General features: G+C 39.1%; 1 protein-coding gene across 9 annotated transcripts in view; it reads left to right on the forward strand.

Moving 5' to 3' along the window:
* AOPEP (aminopeptidase O (putative)) overlaps positions 1–25,791 on the forward strand; it is a 204,888-nt gene that overhangs the window by 121,954 nt on the left and 57,143 nt on the right. For 5 of the 9 annotated variants that reach the window (XM_032981857.2, XM_032981858.2, XM_042788108.1 and 2 more), the window contains 2 exons: positions 1,640–1,702; positions 2,413–2,496. The exons of 2 other annotated variants lie outside the window; for them this stretch is intronic. In XM_032981857.2, the coding sequence (XP_032837748.1) occupies positions 1,640–1,702; positions 2,413–2,496 (147 nt within the window). 2 more of the 9 variants (XM_042788115.1, XM_042788113.1) reach the window with 2 other exon arrangements.

A 25,791-nucleotide genomic window follows, 5' to 3' on the forward strand; every position in this document is an offset into this window, starting at 1 on the left:
CTGTTTTTCATTCAAACGCATGCAGTTCAAGAGTCAATTTATAGGAGTTTTTGGAGGGACCACTCCAAAATCAGTTGTGGCTTTACAAAATAATAAGACGTTGATACCAGCTACAAGGAGGCCTGTTGTAAGTGTGAAATAAAAATCTACACTAAGATTTTCTACTGTGATATCTCTTTTAAAAACTCCTTTGTGTAATGCTTCATAGTAAAGTTGCTTCTATTTAAAGCATTAAGTTTGATCTTGGCTTTGATCTAAAGCTTTTGATCTTGAGAGAGGGATGTTGTGGCAGTAAAACAAAAAGGGTAGGAGAGAGATTTTCTCTTTTTTTTTTTAAATGATATAGGGATAGTGTCAAGATTTAGTACACACTAATTGGACCTACCTTTACTTAAATCTGTCTGCAAAGTCCATCTGATTGTATATATAGATGGGTTTGCTCAAATAAATCCTTTAATAAGCCTTATTCTTTTACAAGATCACAGATTTTCTTTTGAAGTTTTCAGGGAATTGTCATATGTAGCAAAGAGTATAAATTATTTTTAAAATACTGAAAATACCTTACTAGTATTATTTTAACCATACCAAGCGTGATGCAGTCTTTGTTGTCTCTCATTTTAAATGCTAAACAGAAAGCACTTCATAAAATACTAACTTAAGAATTTACAGTACTCAGATTTTACATGGCTGATAGTACTTGGGTCTCTCCCATCATGCTGGACTTTGAATATCCTCTTCAAAGGGTGCTGAAATATCTGTTGAAGTCCCATGCCTAAATTTAACCACCTGCTTGAAGTCTCTTGTTGAATAAAGCATTTAACTGAGGCCTCCATAAAGGGCTTAGCTGTGCTGTAACACGAGTAAAAAGCTGCTTTGGTTCTTGCTTTTAAGATGCGTTTCAGGCCCTCCAAGGTGATTTTATAGTTGGATTCTTCGGATGTCGAGCAAATACCGGGGGAAATCTCGAAGCTGTTAAGGGTGATGGTACTCCCTCTCTTGAACTAGCCCCATCGGGCCATTCCTCCGGCCGTGGCAGAGGGTGTTCAGAGGAAGGCGTCTTTCGTATTAAGGGTTTCTTAACCGGGAGAGCGCCTCTCTAAACATGAGGGACTGTAAACTCCTGACGAGCGCGCAGGCGGAGGTTGGTAAGGGCCGTCCCGTCGGCGAGGAGGCCGGAGGCAGCGCTGGGCTCCGCGGCAAGCCGGGCCGCGCCTGCAGCCTGTGCCCGCCGCCGGGGCTTCCGGGCGGGCACCGGGGGCGGCATCCCCGGGGCGGCGCTACCGCCGGGCCGGGCCGGGCCGGGCCGGGCCGGGGGAGGCGCGGAAACCCCGTCGGGGCCGGCCCTGACGTCTTTAAGGCAAGCTCCTCCTCTCCGCGGGGCTCCGGGGGCCGGAGCACGGGGGCGGGAGACCCCGCGGAGGTGTTTCATTTCCGACCGAGGGCTGCGGTGTGCCGCCACCCGCCCCGGGAACGGCGGGGCGGGGCGGGGCGGGGCGGGGCGGGGGCGCCTCCGGGGCTGGGTCCGTCCCCGGGTCCCCGGGGGAGCGGAGCGCAGCGCAGCGCATCGCATCGCATCGGATCGGATCGGGGATTCTCCGCGGGCGAGCCCGCCTCAACGTGCGCTTTCTCCCCCGTGTAGCCTTTGCTGGAGGAGAGTGAGACTTGGAAGGAGTGTCAGCTCGTCCAGCAAGTGAGCGACGAGGTGAGGAGAAAACCTTTCGCAGCTATTGCCTCCGTGTCGTCGTGTCCCCCCCCCCCCAGCTCCGCTACTCCTGCTCCTTTCCCTTCTTTCCCTTGCAACTCTGCTCCTTCAGTTTTCCACCTGCCACCCTCTCCCCATCCCCGCCACGCTTTCTCTGTAAAAAAATAACCGCTTTCATATCGGGAATAAAAATAATTTGTATGCGGAAAAAAAAAACTACAAAAAACAACAACAAAAAACCCAAACAAGTGTTATTACTTTATTAAGTAATAACCACCCCACCATCTAAATTTGGCGTTGGTAGTCTGGAACAACATTCGAGTGGGTGGCTGGAAATAAATCTCTTACTTGAAATAGAAGGTGTAAGGGATAAAGCACAGCACAGAGATTTTCCCCAGGATTTTTACACACTGCAATGATAACTTTCCATTTGGTAAACTGGTCTGGATCAAACACATTCTTCGTGCAAAAAAACCTTAAACTGAAAGCTCTAAGATGAAGCACTCCCACCTCGCAGTTTGACCATGCACGAGTACCTAACCAGATTACCTAAGACCTTGTCATTCTAGATGGGAAGCGTGCTTTTCCTCCTTCCAGTGAAGCAATGGAAAAAATTGTCTTGAATCTGTTTATAGCTTCTTACTAATGCTGAATAGCTACACTCAGGTTGCATCTTCTTCCTAAAAAAACATTATGGTTTTGAACTCCAGGTCACAAAATGGATTCAGATAAACCAGAAGACCAGAAAAAGCGGCAAAAAGAAAAGAAAGCAGGATGAAGTTGTTTTCCAAAAGGTAAGGGTTCATGATGTGCGTTTGTGTAATGGGACAAAGGGCAGCAGGTCCGAAATGCTTTCCGATGACACCCTCTGGAACTCAATATAGGCGTTACTCAGCGTCTTCCACAAGGTGAGGGTAAAAAGGTGTCACTGATAAAAGTTTCAGTGTCACTGCGTAATTACGATGTAAAGAAATAAGTAATCTTTTCAAATGTCTGTAATTTAGGAGACAAAATTTGCTTGTATGTGTATGTAACTGGAACGTTCTGAGGAGGAAAGGGAAGAGAGAGCTTTTGACGGAACCTGCACTGCTATTTGCAGTTTTTCAGATGCTGGTACCTCAGAAGCAGTTTTCATGGTTATTATTGGGACAATAATAGGTGTGATACATTGCACTGAAACAAACGTTCTGGCTATGCTGTTGGCTTTTCATTCAGAGTGTGAGTTTGAAAATCATCTGTTTGCAGTATAGATTTTTAATTAACGCAAATGTGTCCAGATGGTTATTTTAAAAATTGCTACAGAGGATTTTTAAAACTGAATACAACCTAAATTAAACTGGTTTTAAACTGGTGATTTTTGATTTAGCTGTTGGGAAACATTTGTTCTGTAATGTTGAGTTGACCATTTAAATCACAACGTAGAGAGGTAAGTAATTAGCTGACACTTTTACTAAATAGCTATTTTCTGTACTCTGAAGAAAAAAGATGTCAATAAAAATGCATTTTCAAATACATCATTAGAACAATGGTTTTTTTTGCCTGATTTGGTTTAACAATCAAAATTTATAATTATTTTTTTAAAACTTCGTTACCTTTAAAGGATTAAAATAGAAGTGTGTTGTTTTGCTGTTCCGCCAGTGCTTCTAGAATGTATGATGAATCATTGCTGTTTCTGTAGCCAAATTCTTGCTGATAGCATGGCTGCCAACTCCTGGGATGTGTTGCCTTAGTATGGGCATTGCAGTATATGACAAACATCTACAAAATGCATTGTTGTGTGGGGGTCATCTACCAGCTCCATGGTGAGTTAAAAAACCACCAAATAGCATCCTTTAATGTACTGCTACTCTTATTTTGTTAGGGGAATACATCATTTAGGAAAGATGTTCTGTCTTCTTGTAATTTAGAATGACGTGATCTAAACAACAATAGCACATCTGTTGCACCAAATAATTCCATTTCTGTTTACGTTTCTGTATGTGAATGTTTTTTTGAATATATGTGTAGCATTTGTATTTACAATCACTTTATGTTAAGATGAAGAAGAATTTTTTAAGTTAAAAAATGTATCATCATGTGAATTTGTGAGCGATATGCATTGATGATACAGCCTTAGTACAAGCTACATTCTGCAGATCTTTTGAAGTAATTTTTAAATGGTACAAAGTATGTCCCCTGCTACATCTTAACAGTAGGCTTAAAGGTACTTTATGCTGTTATACCCCTCCTCATCTCTTTTTATAGGAGAAAGCTTTCTCAGTGCAAAATCCCTTTGTACTGACAAAATTCCATTTCTATTTGGGGAGGAGGGAGAAGTGTTGTTCTCCTCCTGCTTCTCCAAGCTTTGGGAGAGAGAATGTCAGCATGTTGGCTTGTTGTGTTAGAAATGCAAAACCTAATGTATAAACCTAAGATACACTCGCTATTTTTTAGAACAGTAATTCTTGAGTAAGGCCTGTGAGCAGAAATGTGAATTAAAATTGAAGGCAAGAATGCACATTGTCTTCTAATATCCATGAGTATTAATAATTCTTGGAGATTCAGTGCAGATTCACAGCACTGCATCGACAGGGTACTTAACTGCATGGGAAGGAACAGGCATAACAATAACCTTATATTTGGTAGTGAAACCACTGTCTAGGCACCGAGGATGGGATTCTTCATGTTCCTTAAAAGTTTGGTCATTGCAGCGGTGACTTTTCCAATACAGTTAGAGATGAGCGAGGAGAAAAAGGATGAGGGACCTCCCTGGTGCTGCCAGAGCTTTATCGCATTATTTGGTTTCAGAGCTAGGTTTCAACATGGACTTACCAGTCAGTGTGGTGCCCAGTCAGTGCTGATGGTGCTAATTGTTCCACTAGAATTCTTGATTTTTAGCTGTGTCTGTATTGGCTTGTAGCAGAAATGGCATCATACAGCAGTTTATGTACTTCTTTGGGGATAAACAAAAGAACAAGAATGAAAAAAACATGTAATGGAAAAGTAAGGCACCCTTGAAGAAAGTAGCAGAGGTAGGAACAAAACCATGGAGTGAGAAGAGGGAAGTGAGAAGCGGAGCAGTAAGTAAACAGAGAAGTCATAGAGCTGGTACCAGCTCGTATCACAAGTGTAATTAAAATAAGGATACTGACATATTTTGCTACATCTAGAAAACTGAGCTTTGCTTTGATCTTGCTTACCCTTTCAAAACAAGCACTAACTTACTAAATGTGGCTTCTAAACTTTCATGTGCCTGTGCTGTCCGATTTTTCCTCTATCATTTTTTTTCTTTGTGATAGGAAGTCCTATTTCTAATACAAGATGGATGACTTTGCTATACTGAGACACCGCCAAATCAAAGCAACTGCTTCTGCATCCAAGTACAAAATCTAGGACAGAGAGATAACTGTATGGAATAAGTGAAACAGAATTGTGAAGGAAAGGTTGCTGACAACTGCCGGGGAATTGCTTCTTGAAAAAAAGTTGCCTTCTAAACAGTTAAGTTTGTAGGAGCTGACTTTACATACACATATATGTATTTAAAGAACATTTGAAGATACCATGCGCTGGGTAAGAACTGTGTAACTAGTGGTATTAACTGTGCTCAAGAGGCATATGAACCAGTGGGGAAGCTGGTGTAGAAAGGTGTGGTGCTGCTCTCCAGTGTGGACCCAGATGTGATGGATTGCAGCAGTGTAACAAATTCCGTGGGTGAGAGACTTTCTAGTCAAGTAACTAAGGGTTCTTGTTCTTTTGCTCTTCTGCTCTTTTTTCTTTTCCTTTTTTTTTTTTTTTTTTTTCCCTTTGAGCTTTTCTATACTCCCAAATCTTTTTGCTGCTCTGTCTCTGAAGTATTTTATTTTTTCTTAGCAGGTTTTATTATGATCTTTCCTTTCCTGCTTCTTTTTCACCCCTCTCTCTTCTCCTTTGTCTCCTTCAGTCACCGTCAGTACTGTTCATTACTTTCTATTTACTTTATGTAGCTTCTTCTGTTTCATAAGTTATCTTTTGCTCACCTTGTTTTCTCTTTATAGTTCTCTGTAGGTACCCTTCTTACGACATGTGTATGTGCACATACACACATTTAAACACACACAGCCCTTGCGTTTCTGCTTTTGCCATCCCTACTATTCTCATACATTCTTTACTGATTTAATTTTATGCTGTCTCTTCATATTGTCATTTAGCTAGTCGACACATCTAGCAATCAGGTTTTGTATCAATACAGAATGTTGTTTATGTGAGAAAATTAGAGAAGGTAGAACAGAGCTTGGAAAGAATTGGTTGGTTAAAATTAGTGTTTTATAATGAAGAGTGTGATAGAAATGCTAAGTGTTGTTATTTTTGTTGTTATACTGGACTGTGCCTGCTTGAAAAAAGATTCCATTATCCATGCCAGACCTGAGGATTAGGCAGAAGAAAATGATCTTTCCATTGGACTAGTGGAATTGTAGCATGTAATCTGTATCCACTGTGGAATTCGAGGGGAAACAAATCTTTTTATTAGGAGATTAATTCACTTTCATGAAGTTCAGTGTTAAAACATAAAAACTGCTTTGACAATAGTGGTAGAAAAAGTATCATAGGTTGTGATACCAAAGGTACACAGTAGTTAGGGAGAACAGTGAAATATGAGTGTGTATATATATAATAGGTAAGGAAGATGATTTGTGCAAATTATCAAAATTGCATTTGTCTGTTTCAGTTTTAGTTTGATTCTGTACTGAAACTTTGAGGAATAATTCCACTTTTCCAGAATAATTTCTGCTGCTTTCTCAGAAATACTGTTTTCATGTGTTTAAAGTCTATCTTCTAGTTTACTAAAAATGTGATTGTCTTTGATTTTTTTCATATTGGTTGTTGCTCTTAATCATTCGTCTCTCTCCAGAGATTTACAGTTGTCAGTTTTTAAGCTCTGTTAATAACCTGAGCAAAAATGACTTTGTTGAAATAGCTGTTAAATTTCTAATAAAAAAAATAAAAACCCAAACCAGTTGTGATATGTATGACTAACGCTAAATGCTGTAACTCTTTTGTCCTTTAATGAGTTTACCAGTGTAACTGAAACACAGAAAAAAAAATCTTGTAATTTGTTAAAATGAGTTATGGTATTATACTTCAAGTAGAAAAAGTTTTGAAGTCTCGGCAAAAAATAGGGAGAAGAAAATATAATGCGGTAAAAGAACTTTTATTTAACTAGGGAATTTATTGAGGATGATGTGCTCCTGCTAATTCAAGTAAAGGAATATTAATATATAATGCGTTAAACTTACTTCAAAACTTTTAATTACCATGTATTTTTTGTTTCTCAAAATGAATGTTTTTACTTGAATCCACCAAACTGAGAATCAAGGCAAGGATCAAATCTGAAATATACCTCTTGACTTTATACACTGTGTAGTGCTTAACAGCAAAAAAAAGATGGTAAGAAGTCCTAAAGCGTTCTTCAGTGGAGTCATTTGCCGTACCTTACCTTTCCAAATTCTGTTAATCTCACAGAAATTTCTGGAAAACCTGTAAATATATTTGCTGGCCTTCACTGGTTAGATGTAGCATTTTATGAATTTGGCAAATGGAGTTTCGAATGGAAAATTTTATACCCACCCCATGCACAAGACGTGAATGGCAGTAAATGTTGTTAAGCTATCTGAGAAATAGAGCCTGTCATTTTAAAAACTTTTTGCCTGCATGTGAATATAATTTCAGACCATTAAAACTAAACATTTTCAGCATTTAGTTTTCCATCCCTGTAAAAATACCTGTATTTATGGATTATTTGGAAACTAATTGTACAGTACAGAAAAACTATTATTTTTTTAGGATAGTGTTGCTTCAGAGTTCAGTTAAGAAACATTTAATAGAACAAGTAAATACTCTATGTGTAAAAAATGTAAACGAGTGGAATTTTTGGTTTAGCCATAATAATAATAATAATCTTTTAAAAATTTATTCCAGTTCTGACACCAGTATCAGCTGTATCTTATTTGCAGTACTGTTGTGTCAGGATCTTAGCTTCCTTTTTAATAGCGCCCATCTCTCTTAGCAGGGAAGTGTTGTTGCATAGCGTATTTCACACTGAGTCTCCCAGATGGATATTATTACTATGTTGTCAAAGGGTGAATGTTCCTCCTACTAGGCCACATTCAGGCCACAGGATGCACCCACTCCCTTTCAGGCTCTGAGATGACCATTTCTAAATTAGGAGAACTCAGGCCAGCATGGCCATGTGTTGAAATAGTTTAAAGTTTACAGATAATTACATCACTGGTAATGATACTGGTCCAAGCCAGCAGCCATCCTGTGCTGGGGAAGATTAAGGTCACTTTTAATGTAAAAAACACAAGGTTTGTGCGGGAAAGAAAGGCAATTTTAGTAGAGAAGTTTTTTCCTTTTGATCTGTGGGAAGAATTAGTTACACGCCCGTGGTGGAGCACTATTTGGCAATCAGTCTCACTGGAGGCATTTTAATGAGGTGATGTTTGTGCATGTTATCATACGATACTAACAAGACGAATTACATTACTGGGATCTACTAATGCCACTAACTTTTCTGTCTGCTGTTGTTTCTAGTGATAAAGCCCTAATTTTAGTGGTTGAAATGTGCTCCTTTGTACCTTAGCTTACAAATACCTTTTGTCTTTAATAAAACGGGAAATGGAAAATGTGAGAATAGTTTTGTTCTTTCCAAAGTAATAATAAAAAAAAACAAAAAAAAAAAAAACAAAAAAAACAACAAAACCCCAAAACCCCACATTTGATCGTTTTTAATACTTCTCAAATGTCTGTCCCCACCAGCATTTATGCAGTGAATTCTGAGCAGTAATGTAGTGAGTTTCGGGAGCAGTAAGAAGGCTGTCCCTTTCAGGGAGGGCATTTGCATCTGAAGCAACTTACTACATTTGGAAAAAAGTTGTATGCTGCATTCAAACACTCTGTAAGTTTTCTTCCACAGAATTTCCTATGAATTTTTATTAGTTCAGAATACACACTTGTGCATGGCAGCTGAATAATCCACTTGATTTAAATGTCCCCAAATTATTCTTTATGTGATTGACTCCAGAGGAGGTTTAATGGTCTGTTGGCTCAAAAGTGTTTTATTTCAGCCTTACATTTATTACACATTGTCAGAAACAGGCTTAATTTTTTGTTGACCAGTATTAGCTATTGTCCTCATTCTATTTTTTTTTTTTCAGTTTAGATTATGTTCACAGATGGTATAGTAAAAGCACACATATAGGATTCTGTAAATGTGGACATTGTTATTTAAAGAAATACATAAGCACAGAAGGCAAAAGCTAGACCTTTTACAAAACCAGTTAAAAACGTTTTGGTAGCTCCTAATCTGTTTTTTTGATGGCTATAGTACTAACAGTAGTCATGGGTACAACTTACAATACTGTCCTTTCCTCCCATTCCAGCCCCTCAAGAAGCTTTTAGAGCAGGAAGGTAGCTCGCTATTAAAAGCAAATGCTTTCACTGTTGTTTTAGCTAAACAGACAGAATAGAATTCTTAAAGGTGTGTGAATTGGACCATGCTCATTTGGTCTGTGCTGCATATATTTTATTGTGTTACTTTTCTTGTGGGCACAAATTGAGTGACTACTCACAGTTGTCTAGTTCCTCTAGAACAGGTTTTGTGAAACCTGTACCAACGTTTGAAGCTACCCTACAGTATCTCAATGCTAGAATGGATATTTATTCTATATAAATACATATCTACATATACACTATATAAATCTAAAAAATATTTTTGATCTGGTGAGATGCAAGAATCAAGCTATCTTAATATCTGTCAGTTTACTGGGACTGCAGTCTCACTATGGATGAGTAAACAGAAAATATTTTCCTTTTCTCTTTGTACTGTTAAGCTAAGTTCTTATCCTACACTGACCTCTACCCAGGCTATCTCCGTATCAGAACAGCATTCTTGAAGCACAGGGAATTGATACTTTAATTTTCTGTATTTTTGAGTCACAAATGATTGCCAGTGACAGTTTGCTTAATAAAGCAAGTACAAGAAATTTGTTGTCCTCCTGTGTTATAACTGTGTTCTAGTTAATAATAATTTTTCAATAAAAGCTTTTCTTTTTAACCAGAAAAAATGCTGATGGAAAAGAAGCTTAGGTGATTCTGTTGTTCTGTATGTGTCTTTTTCCTTCTTCTACATTTAATTTAGTCATCCATTGGGCATTTTCAATGAAACTTGTTAGTGCTCTGAAGCTGCCATGTTCCTGTAAGAGATGCTGTGGGGAGAGCTCACATAGAGGGAAGGCAGAAGTGTGAGCTTCATCATTTCTGGGAATCCTAACAGACACATGAGGGGGAAGATATTAATGACTGTCCCAACCACAGGAAACATTCTTGTTGACACTTGGAGCCTATAAAGCAGTTTGGTCATGAGACACAAGTTCCTAAGAAATTGGATTTCATTACTTTTGCTTCTTACAGATTTTGATGTTTTGGTTTTATGAACTATATCCTACGTACTCTTTAGCTTGCATGCTCCAAATGTGGTGAACACCCACGTAATGAATTCGCCTTACAGCAGGTTTCCTCTTTCACTCCTAACACAAATATCTGAGAAAAAGGGGGCTTAGGACTTAGCTTGGAAGATTGATGAGTGTCTTGCTTACATTCTCTCATCCATATTGCAAAAGGAAATTAAATAGAGCTATGGACTATTAAATGTTTCCATGTTTAAGATCCTGTTTATTTCAAAGAAAAGATGTCCAGCTCAGTGCCAGTTCTGCAGTAACTATGGTTGTCTTGTTTTTGTTTAAATTTGAGAGATTTCTCTGTTTTGCCTGTACTTCTGACAAATTTGGCAAAGCTACTCATATATTTAAATGCTTTGCTGAACCAGACCTTAGTCATTCATCCTCAAGATCTTCTTTCCAAGTGACCACTTCTCTGATTAGAGAGGAGATTTGACTTCTTCTAATTGCCTGGAGTGCTTGTTACTGAGAGTTGTGGTGTGAACTTTTAAAATGTATCTTACAGCCTAGCTGAAACCATTGTGGTTCAACCAATATTTGAGGGAGGGTAATTGTAGAATTCATTTGTCTTAGGCTCCATTTCCTTCCACATCCTGCAATTTCCTTGCCCCTCTTTCACTTGTTCAGGCAAAAGTAGGTGCCCTTCTGAGTGTATGCCAGTTTATAGTGTGAGAAACCCACAAGATAGAATCTGTTTATCATCCAAATTCACCTTCATTGTGGCTTGATAAATACTGCCTGTTTTTTGACAGCAGGTGTTGCCCTGAGTAAGCCTCTTTGGTTTTTAAATGCTTATTAAGAAACAGGAGGAAGTAAAAAAAAATTCATTTTATCTTTTGTGGAGCACAGGCAACACAGATACTCATATTTAGGAGCAGTGATTGCTTGAAGAGCCTAGGAAGCCAGGGAAAGTGATTTCAGCCTACCTGGTTTTATAGGTGTGGATATGTGAGCAGAAGGTTCATTTTAAAACTTTTTCCAGTCTAATTAGTTAATATACCATACTTCTGTTCTAATACACCCTCTTATTTTGTAACATCTGCAATATTTTTTCAAGGCATTAAGCATTTGCTCTTCTTTGAAAAATTACCATGCTTGTTTAGCAGCACAGGAGAGAAAACATACATGACAACAAAATGCTTTTCTGTATTACATGCATTGCTCCTAATTTTACAGCAGCTTGAAGTTGCAGGGTTGAATTGTATGAAAGTAGCTTAGAGATTCTAGATGAAGATGCAGTTTTAATGCACTTGTTTGTATTTGCAAAGTGTCATTCTACTAAACTATTGGAAAGTGAATTTTCTTAATGTAAGGACCTCATTAACGTTGTATGAGATACCTCAAAACCATGTAATATCTCTCTTAAAATTCCCTGTCCTTCAGAATTGAAATTAGAATGTTCATCTTGATTTTACAGGTCATACACCAAGTCACAGAGATGCTAGGTAGCTTGTCCAAAGATACCTAAGAAAGTTGGGCAGAGCAAGGAAGGGGACTGAAGCCTTCAAGTTTAGTGTCCTAATGCAAACCTTCACCCGAGGGCTCTCTCTGTTATAAATATCAAAGATTTAAGCCACACATTTTTCCATGAAGCAGTTTGTGCTCTATGTCACAAGATATGGACAGGTCAGTGGCAGTTTAACCTGTAGCAGATGGGAACAGAAGCTAGTGCTGTGACTTCATCTCCCCTGTAAGACTATGAAAGGCCCAGTGCACGTAGCAGTGTAAGTGAAAAGAGGGACTTGAGCATGGGAGGTTTTGCTTTATCAATATCTCTGTTGCAATAAACATACCTTCTAGTAATGAATTAAGGCTATGGTTAGTGGTTTCTGATTATAAATATCACATACAAGTGTAGGCTTTGTATTTTAAATGATAATAATTTAATAGGCAGCTACTTACTTTCCTGTCTTTGACTGTGTAAATGAGTGTATGCAGTCCTGTAACTTCAAGCAGAGGGAGAGTAGAATGATTAATAAAAGCTTGCTAAATCATGGGTTTTTTCAGTGCAAATAGTTTTGATTGTAAAACTTCCAGGCATGGTATGATAGGGAGTTGGAGGCGTGATATTTAATTTAGAAGCCAGAAATATGCCTGTGTGTTGTGTCTGCACAGCATAGAAAGAGGTATGACAGACAAGTCTGCTCCTGTCTTACTAAGCTGGAGGTAGTGCAGAGCTGGAACCTGTGATGAAGAACAATTGCATATGTATTTCTTTGCTATAGAGGTATACTTACCCTATCGATATGTGTTGCTTTGCAACTGTGCAAGACAGAAAAATAGACTTAGGTATCTTGTGTGAATGTCCTGTGTAGTGATCTAGCCTTCTGGTATAAAGTGGCATGTAAGTAAATATTTAATGCTTTCTATTTAATTGAAAGTATCTGGTCAGCCTATCATGTTCTTTTAGAGTCTCTCAGGGACACAGGCACTTTTTCTGAAAACAAGCCATTTTGTACTTCCAGGGTGTATTTCATATCTTGGACTTGTTTTTAATCAGTTAAAGCCCGTGAATGTTCTGTATAGGAATTTGTTTGAAGTGTTTTTAAAAAGGAAGGTTGTGTAATACCAGTGACCTAGATGGCATGTAGACACTAAGTCTTTTCATTTGTTTTCTCTTGTCCAGAGCATTGAGACGGGAAGCATTCTTAGAATTATTTTTAGATTTTTAAAAGTCAACCTCGATTTCCTCATGTAACGGTAATCCCTTGGCTAGGCCTGAAAGCAATATTGTTTACTCTTCCATAGTGCCATATGCTTACAGTTTTTTGCTTTATTTTGGGTGCCTGTGTTTTTTTAAAAAGAAAGTACTTGGAAACTTCAATTTATATTGGATTGTCAAACTGTTTAGGTATAGAAGAAAGTATTCCCCAAGGTATCCATGATTCTTCTCATTGTGGGTCTAAATCACAGTAAGTTGTTTGATTTATTGCAGTCTAGTGAGATGATCATGTCAAAATATCACTTTATTGCTCCATAATTGTATTGTCTTTATGACATCACATTTGCTGTGACAGAAAGATGCCTGAGCAATTAGGAGTCAGAAATGTTGGTTTCCTTCTTAACTTATATCCTGCTTATTTCCCACCTGAGCATTCAGCTGGAAAGTGAGCTGTAGGTCCCAGTGCATCTTTACACCTAGGTCATAGCACTGCTGCTGATGCTTAAGTTGATGTGTCCCTCTTCTTAATCTAAAGAGAAACTGAGTGCATCATTGTGTTTCTGTAACCCAGGCCATTGGTCCTCATTCCATTTCCAGAATTAAAATCTGGGAAACTTCTGCAGAGATGTTGTCTTAAACATGCATAGGCTGCAGAATTACTGAAATTTATTGTCCTTTCTTCTGCCACACAAATGAGCTGTGCTGTGTAGAGAGGGTAAGCTATTTAAAGTTCTGCATCTTTGTAATGTAAAAATAACAAAGTGGTTTTTTACTTATGAAGCCAAGTTAATATTTGTAAAACATACTGAGATTTAGTAGATGTAGTGACCGTTAGAGTTCAGGGAGTTCCTGTTTGTTGTTTGAGGTGTCGGAGCAATGACGGATGATTTCAAGTAAGGGAATTAAAATGTTAATCATTCTTTGTGCTAGATGCCAGTTTTTCAGTATCTTAACCATATTTGTCCTGCAACACAACTCGATGTTTCGAAATCATATGCTAGCCTCTGTGTGACTATATTGTTTTCATCAATAAAATATTAGTGGTTTTCAGTTTATCTCTTCCAGAGTCATCTTCATTTGAATGTTTTTATTACCCTCAAACCTAAGAATTAGCCAAATGATTAAAATGTTGTAAAAATGTCTTTTCATGACAGAATAAAAATCCCTTGTGACTCAGCAAACCTGCAATGGAAAAGAGTTACTTTTGAAGACTATTGTGTGAGTTTTAGTTGGCCATAACATTGTGAGTATCTGTTAAAGTTTATGAAAACATGATTATGGACACAGAAGCATGAACTCTGGATTACTCACCTACAGATTAAAAAAAAAAAAAATAGCTCAATATGAATTGCACAGAGGAAAAACTGGAAAGTGAGAGAAGTTGGATAAATATATCATCTCTTTCATTATTGTGATTCTGCTTATATTTACAATTCTTATAAATTTCTACGTCACTAAATGAGAAGTGACCAGGCCATGAAGGGTTATCAACACAAATAATATCCTTGAGATTGTGTAATGCTCATTGCTACTCGTGTGTTGGATGAGGAGATCTAGGTAGGCATACAAAAGGAACTGTAGAAGGAAAGTCGAAGCTCAGTGTTTGTGTTCCCCCTCCCCAGCCAGTACCTGCATTTTCCTCTGGGGAGGCTTCTCTTCTGCTGTGGGAATATTACAAATAGTCCCACTGTTGGTCTGTAAAACACTCCAAAACTGGACATAGAAGTAAAGTTGCTTTAAGTTACAGGTAAGGAGAATTTGGCTACTTATGTTGCATTTGCTTTTACTGTTAGGAGGTTGGGGATGGGAATCAAAAGATTTATGGAGGGAATGTCAAGTTAAAGATGCCCTTACAAGGATATTCTTCGTATTCTGGAAGCTAGCATATAATACAAGTTGCTTTTTTTTCTGGTTTATTGCATTTATTGCCATCTTGGCTTAGTTAAGAGTGGACTGGGTGGGTGTTTTGCAATGCGGACTCTTTCCACAGCACTGGCAAAAATTTAACAGTAAATTCAGCTGAGTTCCCCTGAGGGTTTGAGCTGAAATTCTGACTTTCATATTAAATTAGGCATGGTTACAAGACAAGAATTATTTGAAGTTTTTATGAAGCATGTGACTGACAGCAGGCAACTGGGATGCAAATTGTTTTCATGTATGTTTTCTTTGTTGGGTCAAAAATATATTCAGGATACAAAACATTCTTATTTTTGAGACCTGAAGGGACATAGATAAAGTTTCTAAATCTTAACGATAAGAAACAACACCCTTAAACGTCTTTGCCCAGGTTTTCTCCGTTTGAGGATTCCTCCCACAAAAAGGGCTTTCTCCACTCCATTTTTTCTTAACACCTGAAGCTTCATACAACTGTCCCGTGTATTTCAACCAGACAGTGTTCTGGGGTTTGTTTTTTTTTTTCTGATTAGACTTGAGTTGTATTTTTTAAATACTTCAGCAAATGTCTTCTGTGATACAGCAATGGCCAAATGGACTTGCCATTTGTTTCCTTGGCCTGCTTTATACCTATATTGCCGTGATTCTTTCTGGCAGGGTGCTGCAGCTGTTCCTGCCAGTATTTAAGTTTATATTATGAATGCGAACCATGAAATAAATGTTGTCCCATGCCACTTTAGACAGAAATTTCTATTAGACTTTGAAATGACCAATCACCACACCACATTTATTTTTTTTTCAACTTGGAATTATGCTATGCTTTGGAAATAACTGTGTATTTGACAAGTTCAGAATGATGTGTGATTACAGACAACAACGCTAAAAATTCCGACAGCCAGACACCTGTCTACACCTGAGTCTTCCCCATGGGTCCTGCTGGATTAGTCCTTTGCTGGTGTCAGGTTTAGCAGCCCTGGGAGCTTAGAGGGAAATGAAGGTAGAACGACACAGTCATCAAGTCAGTCTCTCCACAGTACCACATAACAAATGCAGCCCTTTTATTTTCACTTCCTGCCTTGCATCATATCCCGTCTACCTGTATTTTCACATTGGCTTCTTACCATATTTCCTACCATCATTTTCCTCATTAATTTATAGGGAAGACTTGAGTTTCAGCAACCTCTTTATTTCCTTCCGTTGCAAAAAAAGTCTACCACGAGGGTCAAAATCCATTTAAAACCAGAGAATGTTTATAGATACACTACTGCAATGAATACTCGCCCTTTATCTGCTTTAAGTCACCTGAGTTAATGTGGGATTTTTTTTTCCCAAATGGCAATAGAACAACTCTTACATGTTTACCCAGGTTAAATGTTTTTACAGTATGCTGACAGTTTGGTAACTGGACTGGGTTTCTGGTGGGAACTGTTGCTATATGGAGCCTTTTGTTTCTTGGTTTAAGTATGAACAAGATTGGCAATAGCTAAAAATCAGCTGTATCTCAAGGTTGCTCAGTGTTTCAGGTAAGGTGTTCTGGTTTTGGCTGGGATGGAGTTAATTTTTCTTTTTAGGAGATAGAATAGTGTTGTGGTTTGGATTTAGTATGGGATTTTGTATGGGAAGAATGTTGATAATACACTGATGTTTTTAGTTGTTGCTGAGAGATCAAAGACTCTCAAATTCCCCATGTCCTGCCTGTGCACAGGTGAACAAGAAGCAGGGAGGGAGCACAGCCAGAGCAACAGGCTCAAAATAGCCAATTAAATATTCCATATCATGTAACATCATGTTCAGGATATAAAGGAGGGGCAGCCAGGAAAGAGGGGGTTCTCTCTCACTTCTGGAATTGCGACTATGAGATCTTGGTATTTTGGGGTCGCTAGCCACAAACAGACCGAGTATCAGTCAGCAGGTGGTGAGCAGTCATATTGTGCATTACCCGTTTGTACTTTCTATTATTGTTTTATTTTATTACAATTATTAAACTGTTTTTATCTCAACCTATGAGTCTCCCTTCACCCCTCCTCCAATTCAGTCCTCCTGCTTCTGGGTGGGGGAGGCTGAGAGAATAACTGCGTGGTATTTGGCTGCTGGCCGGGTTTAAAGCACGACATGAGGTAAGCCATTCCTTATTCTTTCTAAGTAGGAATGGCTCCTAAAACAGCTAACGAGAGTTGGTATTGCTTAAAATCTTTCTTTGATTGTTTCAGCAAAAGCCAAGGATAGGATAGATTTGAAGATACGTGTCAACATAGGAGGGTCTGTGTCAATGCTAGTTCTTTCAGTCTTATATCTTTTCCAGCCTTTAAAGGCATTTCCCCATGGAGAGAAGGAAGTTCACGTTTTCCACGACTTACTCTGGGGTTTTTGTTTCAGCTACTTAATTTTTTTAATGCGTGGCGTTCATTCGGGAAATCTGCAGCCCATACAGGGGGAGAAGATATGTTTGAACTGAGCAAGGCAGAAGGACTGGGTATGTTGTGTATAAGCCAGTCAGTGTGAATGCTCAGTCAAAAAGCTCTTTTAAAATGAAAGCCATTGCTAGGTCAGTTGACATGATGGTTGCTAAACTGGGGGAGGGCAAGAGACAGCTGATTGCCTTTCAGGAGGAGCTGCTGAGCTTGAAGTGTGTGTGAGAGCATCCACTAAGAAGTATTGAATCAATATTTGCAGTCACACTGTAAGTAATTGGGAGAGGGCTCAGAGAGATACCTGATTATTTTCTCAAAGGAGAGGAATAGTTTAAGAAAAGCCAGTGTGAGAGGTGATACTGAGTTTAGATGGGAGCCATGCTGTAAGTTTTCAGGCAAGGACTACCTGTTCTTGTCAAGAATTGTCCCAAATGGGAATATCCATCTCTCAGTGGGTGCTGAGGGTGTGCAGCAATTCCCAACCTCCATGGGCTCCTGGCTAGTTCACTGTTAGGAAATTTCTGCATAAAATATTTTGAGTTTTGTATTCTTTCTGATGTCTTGCTCCCATACAGGATCCAAATGTTCCAATCTTTTCTGACTACGCTGCTTTAAGGTTAGATAAAAGGGGGACACTTTTGAAGTTGTTATGAAAACCTCTGTCTTTGCTTCTCAGAACAGTCTGGAAAGGTCCTGAAATGCAGGAGCAGAGAGCTTGGGTGGGGAAAAGACACCTTCAAACTGACAGTGAGAAGTAGAATCTTTACACACTGGGATCTCTGATAATGTGTTTTTGGGTTGACTAACTTCAGGCTAAATTATAACAAAAAGCAAACTGGTTAAACTGGAAGTTCCCGTTATTAACATCATAAAAGTATTAAAAATAGAATACACAGCAAACAGGATGTCTGGTCATAACCGTGCAGTTTCGGTTGCCTGGTATTTATGCAGTTGACCTTCTGTGCTGAGATCAGAGAGCAGTGAGGAGCCTCGTGACTATGAGTAAAAACCCTGTTTAATCTGAAGACACCAACATGGCATCTCCTGGAAGGAGTGGGCTAGCATTTAAGGGTAATGCAGAGAAATTAATTAGTACCTCCAGGGAATAGCACGTATGCTGCTCCCACTCTGGAGGTGACACATCCTTTCTGAACAACTGTAGTTTTACCTGGACTTCTGGCCAGCGGAATTATGTATTTTATTTATAATAGTAGTGTTAACTTTTTTTTTTTTTTCTTCTCTGATACTAAATTTGGAAGTAGACTGTTGGGAATACAGAGACTTTATTCCAAGTTCCCGAACTTGTACCAAATGAATTAACAAACCAATAACTTTGGGAGATGGGCTGTGCTGCGCAGCCAGAAGGATGTAGTGAGCACTCAGTGCACCATGGGAAGCATCCCCCAATGACCATTTAAAGTAAAACTATTAAGAAAATTCTTTCTTCCACCTGACAAACAGGCGTGCCTGCAGCTTGAAGTCTGGACCAGACAGTGCTGACATTTTAGCACAGAGAGCAGTTTGTGTTCTCAGTCCCTGCCTATCGTGCGATGGCAGATGTGAGTGTTGGGCTGGCTCCCGAGAGCTGGGGCGCGTGGGGCTGTTCTGACTGCCCTGTGCAGATACGGCTTTTTGTATTCATGTTGTGAAATGTGGTCAGCTGTGCCAACAGCAGTTAGCTGAAATTAACCTTCCCTATTGCGTGCTTTGCTGTTCTGAAAATTTCCATCTCCTTCAACGGGAAGCAGACTGCCTCCAGTTTTAAGGAGCAAATCCATGAATGTAACAAAAGACAAGGTAAAAAGTATATGAGACACAACTTCTAAGAGTTGATAGCAAATGTTGAAATCTGTTGAAAATGGTGGTAGCATGGTTGCATAAAAAGGAGGCTTAAGAATCAAAGTTAAAAGCCATAAAAATAAGGCTATCCTTTTTCAGTGTTTGGAAGAAACAGGCAGCTTCAAACTTGGCGTATCTCAGTATATAAACATTTTTTCTTAATGTTCAGCTGACTTCTTCTGAGTAATCCATTTGGAATTATTTTAAGAACTCTTGAAACTGTATTTAGTGTCTGTGAATGTGTATGCAGTTTCTATGAATCAGTATTATAGAAAATTGTTTCCCAGATAAGTGTACCTTGGTAAATAAATGAAATAATTATAGTATTGATAGAGGCTCATAAATTTTCCCAGATATGTGCTGTGGAACAGCTGGATGTCTGTAGTAGACAAGACATGTTGGAAGATGAATATGGTTGCCATAGTTCTTCTGGAGAGGAAAAAAAAAAAGGGGGGGGGAGGAAAAAAATGAAGCATTTCTGCTACTTTGTATTGATCTGGGTCTGAATTTTGTGATGATTCACTGAGATTAGAAAAACTGTACATACAGATCTTGATTTTGGCTCACTGCCAAGTTCCTAGGTTTTGGTAGTGCCCTCCTTTATGATTTTTCTTCCCCATCCTTTTAAAGGAGGATGTTGGCTTACAGCATCAGAAATTCTGTTGCATATCAACATATGTATTAATGGAATACTTTAAATAAAAGTTATTTGAAATAGGTGTTCCTGGCTTATTTCTCAATGTCTTTTTGCCAAGCTATTTGTTTACCGAACTGTTGAAAAGAGAGATATAATTTTCAATTAACTGAAGGAATGTACCACATTCAAATACCACACCCAGCCTCCTTAGGAGGACAATATTTTTTTTTGTGCCTACATGCCCTTGAATAGTTAAGGGGCAGGTTTTGGGTTGATATCAGTTTATAGTGGAAAAATACAAGTTTGAAGCTATTACTTGAGAAGGGAAAATGTGTAGGTGAAAGCAAAATGCTGGAAGAACATACAGTAAAAGAAGTACAGCCTTTTTAAAGAAATGTAACCATGTTAGTGGAATGGGATTGACAAAGACCTCTCGTCAAGTTTTGATTTCATCTCGGACTGGGGAAAGATTTCTCTAAGATCTTTGTTATCTTCTTAAAAAAGACACTATATATGTAATACAGTTTGGCTTTCTTTCCTTCTCATCCCCCCCAAACCGAAAAGAAATGCTGTGTTTTAAGAAATGTGTCAATTTTTAATTGTTTTCATTAAAGCTTTTTTTTTTTTTTTTTTTAAGTTTAAAATAGGTGGTTTTTAAAAGAAGCTTGATAATACTGCTTTTTTGACTTGTAGGAAAACCTGATTAATCCCTTTTAAGTCCTTGCTTGGTCCTCTGCATGTCTTTTCCTGTGCTATCTATGTTTCAGCGAAGTAACTAGGCTTGAGCAAGACCACACACACATTTGGGTCTGTGTCAGTAGAGGATGTGGATTTCATTCTGAAAAGGTGGGTTGGCCTGCAGCAAACGTACCCAGCACCCACAGGAGGCTTCCTGCCCCCCCAGGGAGCTGATGTCCTCGCCAGCTGTCCCCACGCACAGCCTGTGGGGGTTCACGTGGCCGGCCGTGGGCTGAGCTCCACTTACAGCAGGACTGCTCTTTCTCAGGAGGTATGCCAGGGGCGCAGCAAACTTTCCTCGGGAGTGTGGGGAGACATCCAGGATGACCCCCCATCTCAGATGGTTTGAAGGTTAATCATCAAGAGTAGAAGGCCAGGTCCTTAGGTGCAGGAGGCTGTGCGGGGGGTGTGGGCAGGGCCTGCATTTCTCCCTGCTGACGCTGAAGGCATCTGAGAACCAGCCTGTCACAACCTTCTCACGTGGCCCCTTCTGCAGTGAAGTACCCACAGTAGTTCTCAAGAGGACACTGCCAGTACCACGCAAGCATGAAGTATGTTGCAGATCCTCACTGCGACTGATGCTAAAAGCCTGGAGCTGGAAGCTTTTAAATATTTTTTTTTTGAGCCCCCATGTCACCAATTTACATGCTCTGAAGTGATCAGGTTGACAAATTGCATGACTTCAGGGTGGAAACTTTAAGATAAATAACAGAAATATTGCCAGGTCTGCTCTGGCCCTGAACTATCACCGTTTTCCCTTTCCCCTTATAGCTTGAAAGTCATGAAACCGGAGCTTTTTATATTTTGTGCATGTATCCACAAAGACTGTGTTGTCAATCAGCAATATACATTATTGATGCTGGGTTTTCATAGAACAGATCATTTGCAGGCACTCCTCTATCGTGGATTGATAGTAACTTGGTTAGATTTTAATCGGCCACTTGGCCTGATTTAAACTCCTTCTGCTTAAATGTCAGGAGATACGTATTTTTGTTTTTAAATTATGACCTTTATGAAAAGAAGAAAAAAGAGGGTAAATAAAATCATAAAACCTAATCTCATTCACTGTTCACCAAATTCTGCTTTTTGAGTCAGAAGCTCAATCTTCACTTTTCGTTTTTGTTTGTACTGGGGGTCCATATATAGGAGCACAGGGAAGAGGCTGTTGCAAACTGTTCTGTGAAGCAGAGTGCCTAAAAGAGTAAAAGCAGACTTTTTAACCCAAACCTGATTTTTGTCGTTTGTTGGTTAGTCAGACATTTTAATATAGGGCCAATTTCAAACCTCAGCAATGTAGTTCTGTAGCAATGTACTATTAATAGGGTTTCAGTCCTTAAGCAAGTTCATCTCAGGCATGCGATCCTTGTGTCCACAGTAGTCCCCTTTTAGTATATCCCAATGGAAGGACTGGCAGGTTTTCAAGTGGGGTGAAAGACAGAAGGATTGAAGAGCTCAGATTTAGCTGGAATTAGTGCAAGTTTTTGCAAAAGTGGTGTGCGCACAATTACTGTTCTAGGAATGCAGTCACTTGATTAATGTTTGCAGATCTAGTATTTTTAATTATTTTTTGTTGTTTTAAGTTTACTTTAGAGTTCAGAGTTTAAATATGAGGACCTGAGTAAAGCAAGTTTGTCCAACAACTGTGATGGAGAAGTACTATCTGTTTTGAATGAAGTGGTTTTGTTTAGACCCACGTCACCTTTGGCTTCAGTGATTCCATGCTTTATAATCCATGTAATGGAGCTACTTTGTGTAAATTAGAATACAGTATTCCATGTAACAAAAATCCAGTTGTACTCTTGAAATAAACCTACACTAGTTTAAATCAAATGTCACTATGTACATTTTCTCTTATGAAACTGTGAACTGGTATAAACTTTTTATAACCTAAAGAGTGCTGTGACACTGTACTGGGTGTAAAACAATATAGAACTTGGTACTCTGCATCAGCTTACAGAGAAGCTCAATATAGTTTTGTGATTGTTTTAGATCACCTACATAAATATTCATACTGCCATATTTTGGCAGTGGCATGACAAATAATTTTCTATTTTAAAAGGTCATGGAAGAGTAATTTAAAGGTCCAAATACATTATCTATTGTTTTTAATTCTTCTCCTTCTTGAAAATATTGAGAAATTTATTTGCATAAACAGGAAAGTGACTGAGCTCCCTCAGTAATCTGCTGCAGGTTCAGTGTTTGTGCCTTTCAAATTGCAGTGGCTAGACATAAGCAATGTAAATTGTTCTGAGACCTGTACAGCATGTATAGAAAGGATGGCTGCACCCAGCAGTTTCTGGATCTTTTTGCACAGTGCAGAAATACCACATCATTTAGCAATATTAGAAAGATCAATTTAGAGAGATTAGTGTAGGATAACACAGGATGGTCTGTCCATCTATATTACAATAGCACGGCTGTAGGAATAGGTACACGTAGTGACTTGGATTGCTTTTAATAGTTCTTTACAGATACGGTGAGTACTTTGCTTTCATAGAGAAAACACTTACTGTTTCACATCTGTAACAGTGGAGACAAAATGACAAATTAACTGCAAAGGTTTGGGTCAACATGTACCCAATCAAACATCTGTGTGCCAGATATGCATGCTTCTGGGAGAGTGTTTCTGCTCAGTGGTCTGCACAAGATGATGGTCTTTATTTAAGCCAGCTTTAGATGGGTTTCTTTGAAAAATGGAGATTATGGTTTAGACAAATCATTCTTCCTTCTTAATGATTCCTCCATATCATCTGCCTTTCCTGTTTTTAGCAAGATTTCTCCTGTTGACAGTTGCTGAATTCTTCTGAATTATTCTGCCATTGTGTTTGTTTTGCTGTGGCGGTTGTTAACTTACAGTGAAAGCACTTTCCTGGGTGTCCTGGATGTTCCCCTGGACTTCACGTTTTCCAGATGAAACAATGAAGCTCTGTGTAAGCTCTGGAGGAACAACTATGGTGCTTCTGCATCCTCAGCTGGACAATGATCCTCAGTGAAGCAGGTAGTTCTGTGTTGAGTTCTGTGAGGTTTCCCTTCCTCTGAGTGGAGGAGTTGTGTGTGTGGCCTCACAGATTCCCTCTGTAATCATCTCTGTGCACTGATGGTTCCCCACTGTCCATTAGCCAAGATATTTTAACCAACTCTTACAGAAGGAAATCAGATTCATCTAAAAGAACCTACTTCCCCGAAGACTGTAATGCACACTGGCATTAGCAATAGGGGCTTTTTCCTGAACTAGCAGAATCCCGTTTGTTTATTACCAGTGGGAAGGTTTCAGGGTTTTTGGCTCGGTTGTTTTTTTTGGTTTTGCTTACTATTAGAAAAGTTTGCATTAGTTCAATAGTATTCTTGTTATGCTACTCGGCTTACTCCAGTTATTTTCTTCTTAGCTGCTGAATACCAACTGCCAGATAATTTTCCACATTCTTTATTCCTCTTCTTTCAGGGAGGATGCCATTGAGTGCACAATACAGGATGTCAAGGCATGATCTTACAGCCCCGGGCGTTGCTGGCTGTGTTCAGGCTAGGCTGGATTCTTGAGATCCTCTGAGGCGTAGAACTGTGAATAGCCGGTAGCTTGTGCCTCAGTTGACTCGAGAAGTCACCCTGGTGCCATGCAGGTTTTTCTCCCCTTTCTGCTAAAGTCTTGACACTGGCCTACCTCATGCTTCTCTAGCACTGCTACCAGAGAAGAGGTTGGATCTGAAAATTGAGTCCTCCGCTGCTACATAGCTTTGAATGGCTATCACAAGCTCACTTACACCAAGTGTTTTATCTAAATTATATAAGTCATTCTTTCTTCCCCTTTGCCCTTTTCCTTAATTGTTTCCTACAATGATATATTTGCTTCAAGGACATTGCTATTTGATTTCAGAGGAGAGGAAGAAAGCTGATCAGCTCCCAGGAAATTCCTCTGGTAACTGCAGGGGCTTGTGATATTGTGGTATTAATAGTTGCTGTTCAGAGATTTTATGGATGCTGTCTTTCACCTCCTAAAAGGATCAAAGATTATTTTAGTCTTGTTTCCTATCACATATGCTCACATAAAGCTAGTTTCGGTGTATATGTGTTAATCCATATGTTTTCTCTAGTAACCTGGCTTATTTAATTCAAGTATGACAGAGAGACAGATGTCAATAACAACTAATACAGTAAACACCAGCTAGATAAAGCAACAAGAGTCTGTAAATAATGCCATTGAAAGAGCTTGTGATTTGATAGACACGGGAATCTCTCTGTAGAAAGGCCCTAGGAGTACTTGAATAAACTTCAGGTGTGTTTACAGTCAACCACAGGAAGTGGAAACCAGGGGAAACCTGGACTTCATGGATTCTTATGCTTCTGGAACAACGGTGTTGCCACATGATGCTCCACTGTGATGAAGCAAAACTCTTGCTCATGCATTCTTGTATAGTAGTGTCAAAGGGATAGATAGGATGCTGGGTGCAGCCGCAACTAGGAATCAGGGTGGGCAAGTCTGTTTCTCCTTTTGATGCTGATGAACTGAACGCCTTCAGGTGAACTAATTCACCTTAGGTTGTCTACAAATGACTCAACACAGTAACTGTGTTCAATACAGATGTCTGCAGTACCTATATCAACGGGTATCACAACGAGCACAACACAGTGTGGCAATTCCCACTGTATGACCTGTAGACCTCTGCTCTTGAATGGGCCATACATTATTGGCTTTACCTTCCAGCTTCAAAGACTCACTATTATCCTCTTATTCACTTGGTAGTACTTTTTCAGGAGTGATACACATGAGCACAAAAAAAAACAACTTTGAAAAAAGATGAGTACTGGAGATTGTTCAAAACTGTTTGATGTTGTTGCCACTGTTTGTGCTGCCTTACGTAGTATGCAGTTACTGCATATAAAGCTGTATAAGAGGAAAATACAGTTCTCTTTGTTGGGATGTTAGCAACTCCGTGCTCATTTCACTGCAGAGTGCTTCATGAACAAGACTTCCTGACCACATATTTTGCCTTTTCATACCCTTAAACATGATAACATAATGCAATCAGGCAAAGCCATGTATGATAGAACATATGCCAAAGTAGTGATTACATTCTGATGAAGTCCTTAGATTAATTTAGGACTGAGGGTAACTTGAAGTATCTTGCAAGGGGATTGAAGGGAATGCAAAATCTGGTATAATGTATTTCCTAGTTTTTATCTGTGAATAAAATTTTAAGAAAAGTCAGATCAGGTGGTGTGGGGGGTGTTTTTTCCATTGTGAAAAAGGGTATTTGAGTCTGGGGGTTTTGTCTTTTGTTTTCCCAAAAGTTAAGTTATACTGGATGTGGATTCGTTTAGACAGAATCAGTGTTGAGCTCCACCCAAGTTGTCCAGTCATTATAAAAGTCATACTGTCTCCAAAGCTGGACTAAGACTCTTGAGCCAATTTCGACGCATGCTGCTTGGTCTTTCCCACA

Source organism: Tyto alba, unplaced genomic scaffold, assembly GCF_018691265.1.
Source record: "Tyto alba isolate M040663 unplaced genomic scaffold, T.alba_DEE_v4.0 Super-Scaffold_13, whole genome shotgun sequence".
Classification (NCBI taxonomy): Eukaryota; Metazoa; Chordata; class Aves; order Strigiformes; family Tytonidae; genus Tyto; species Tyto alba.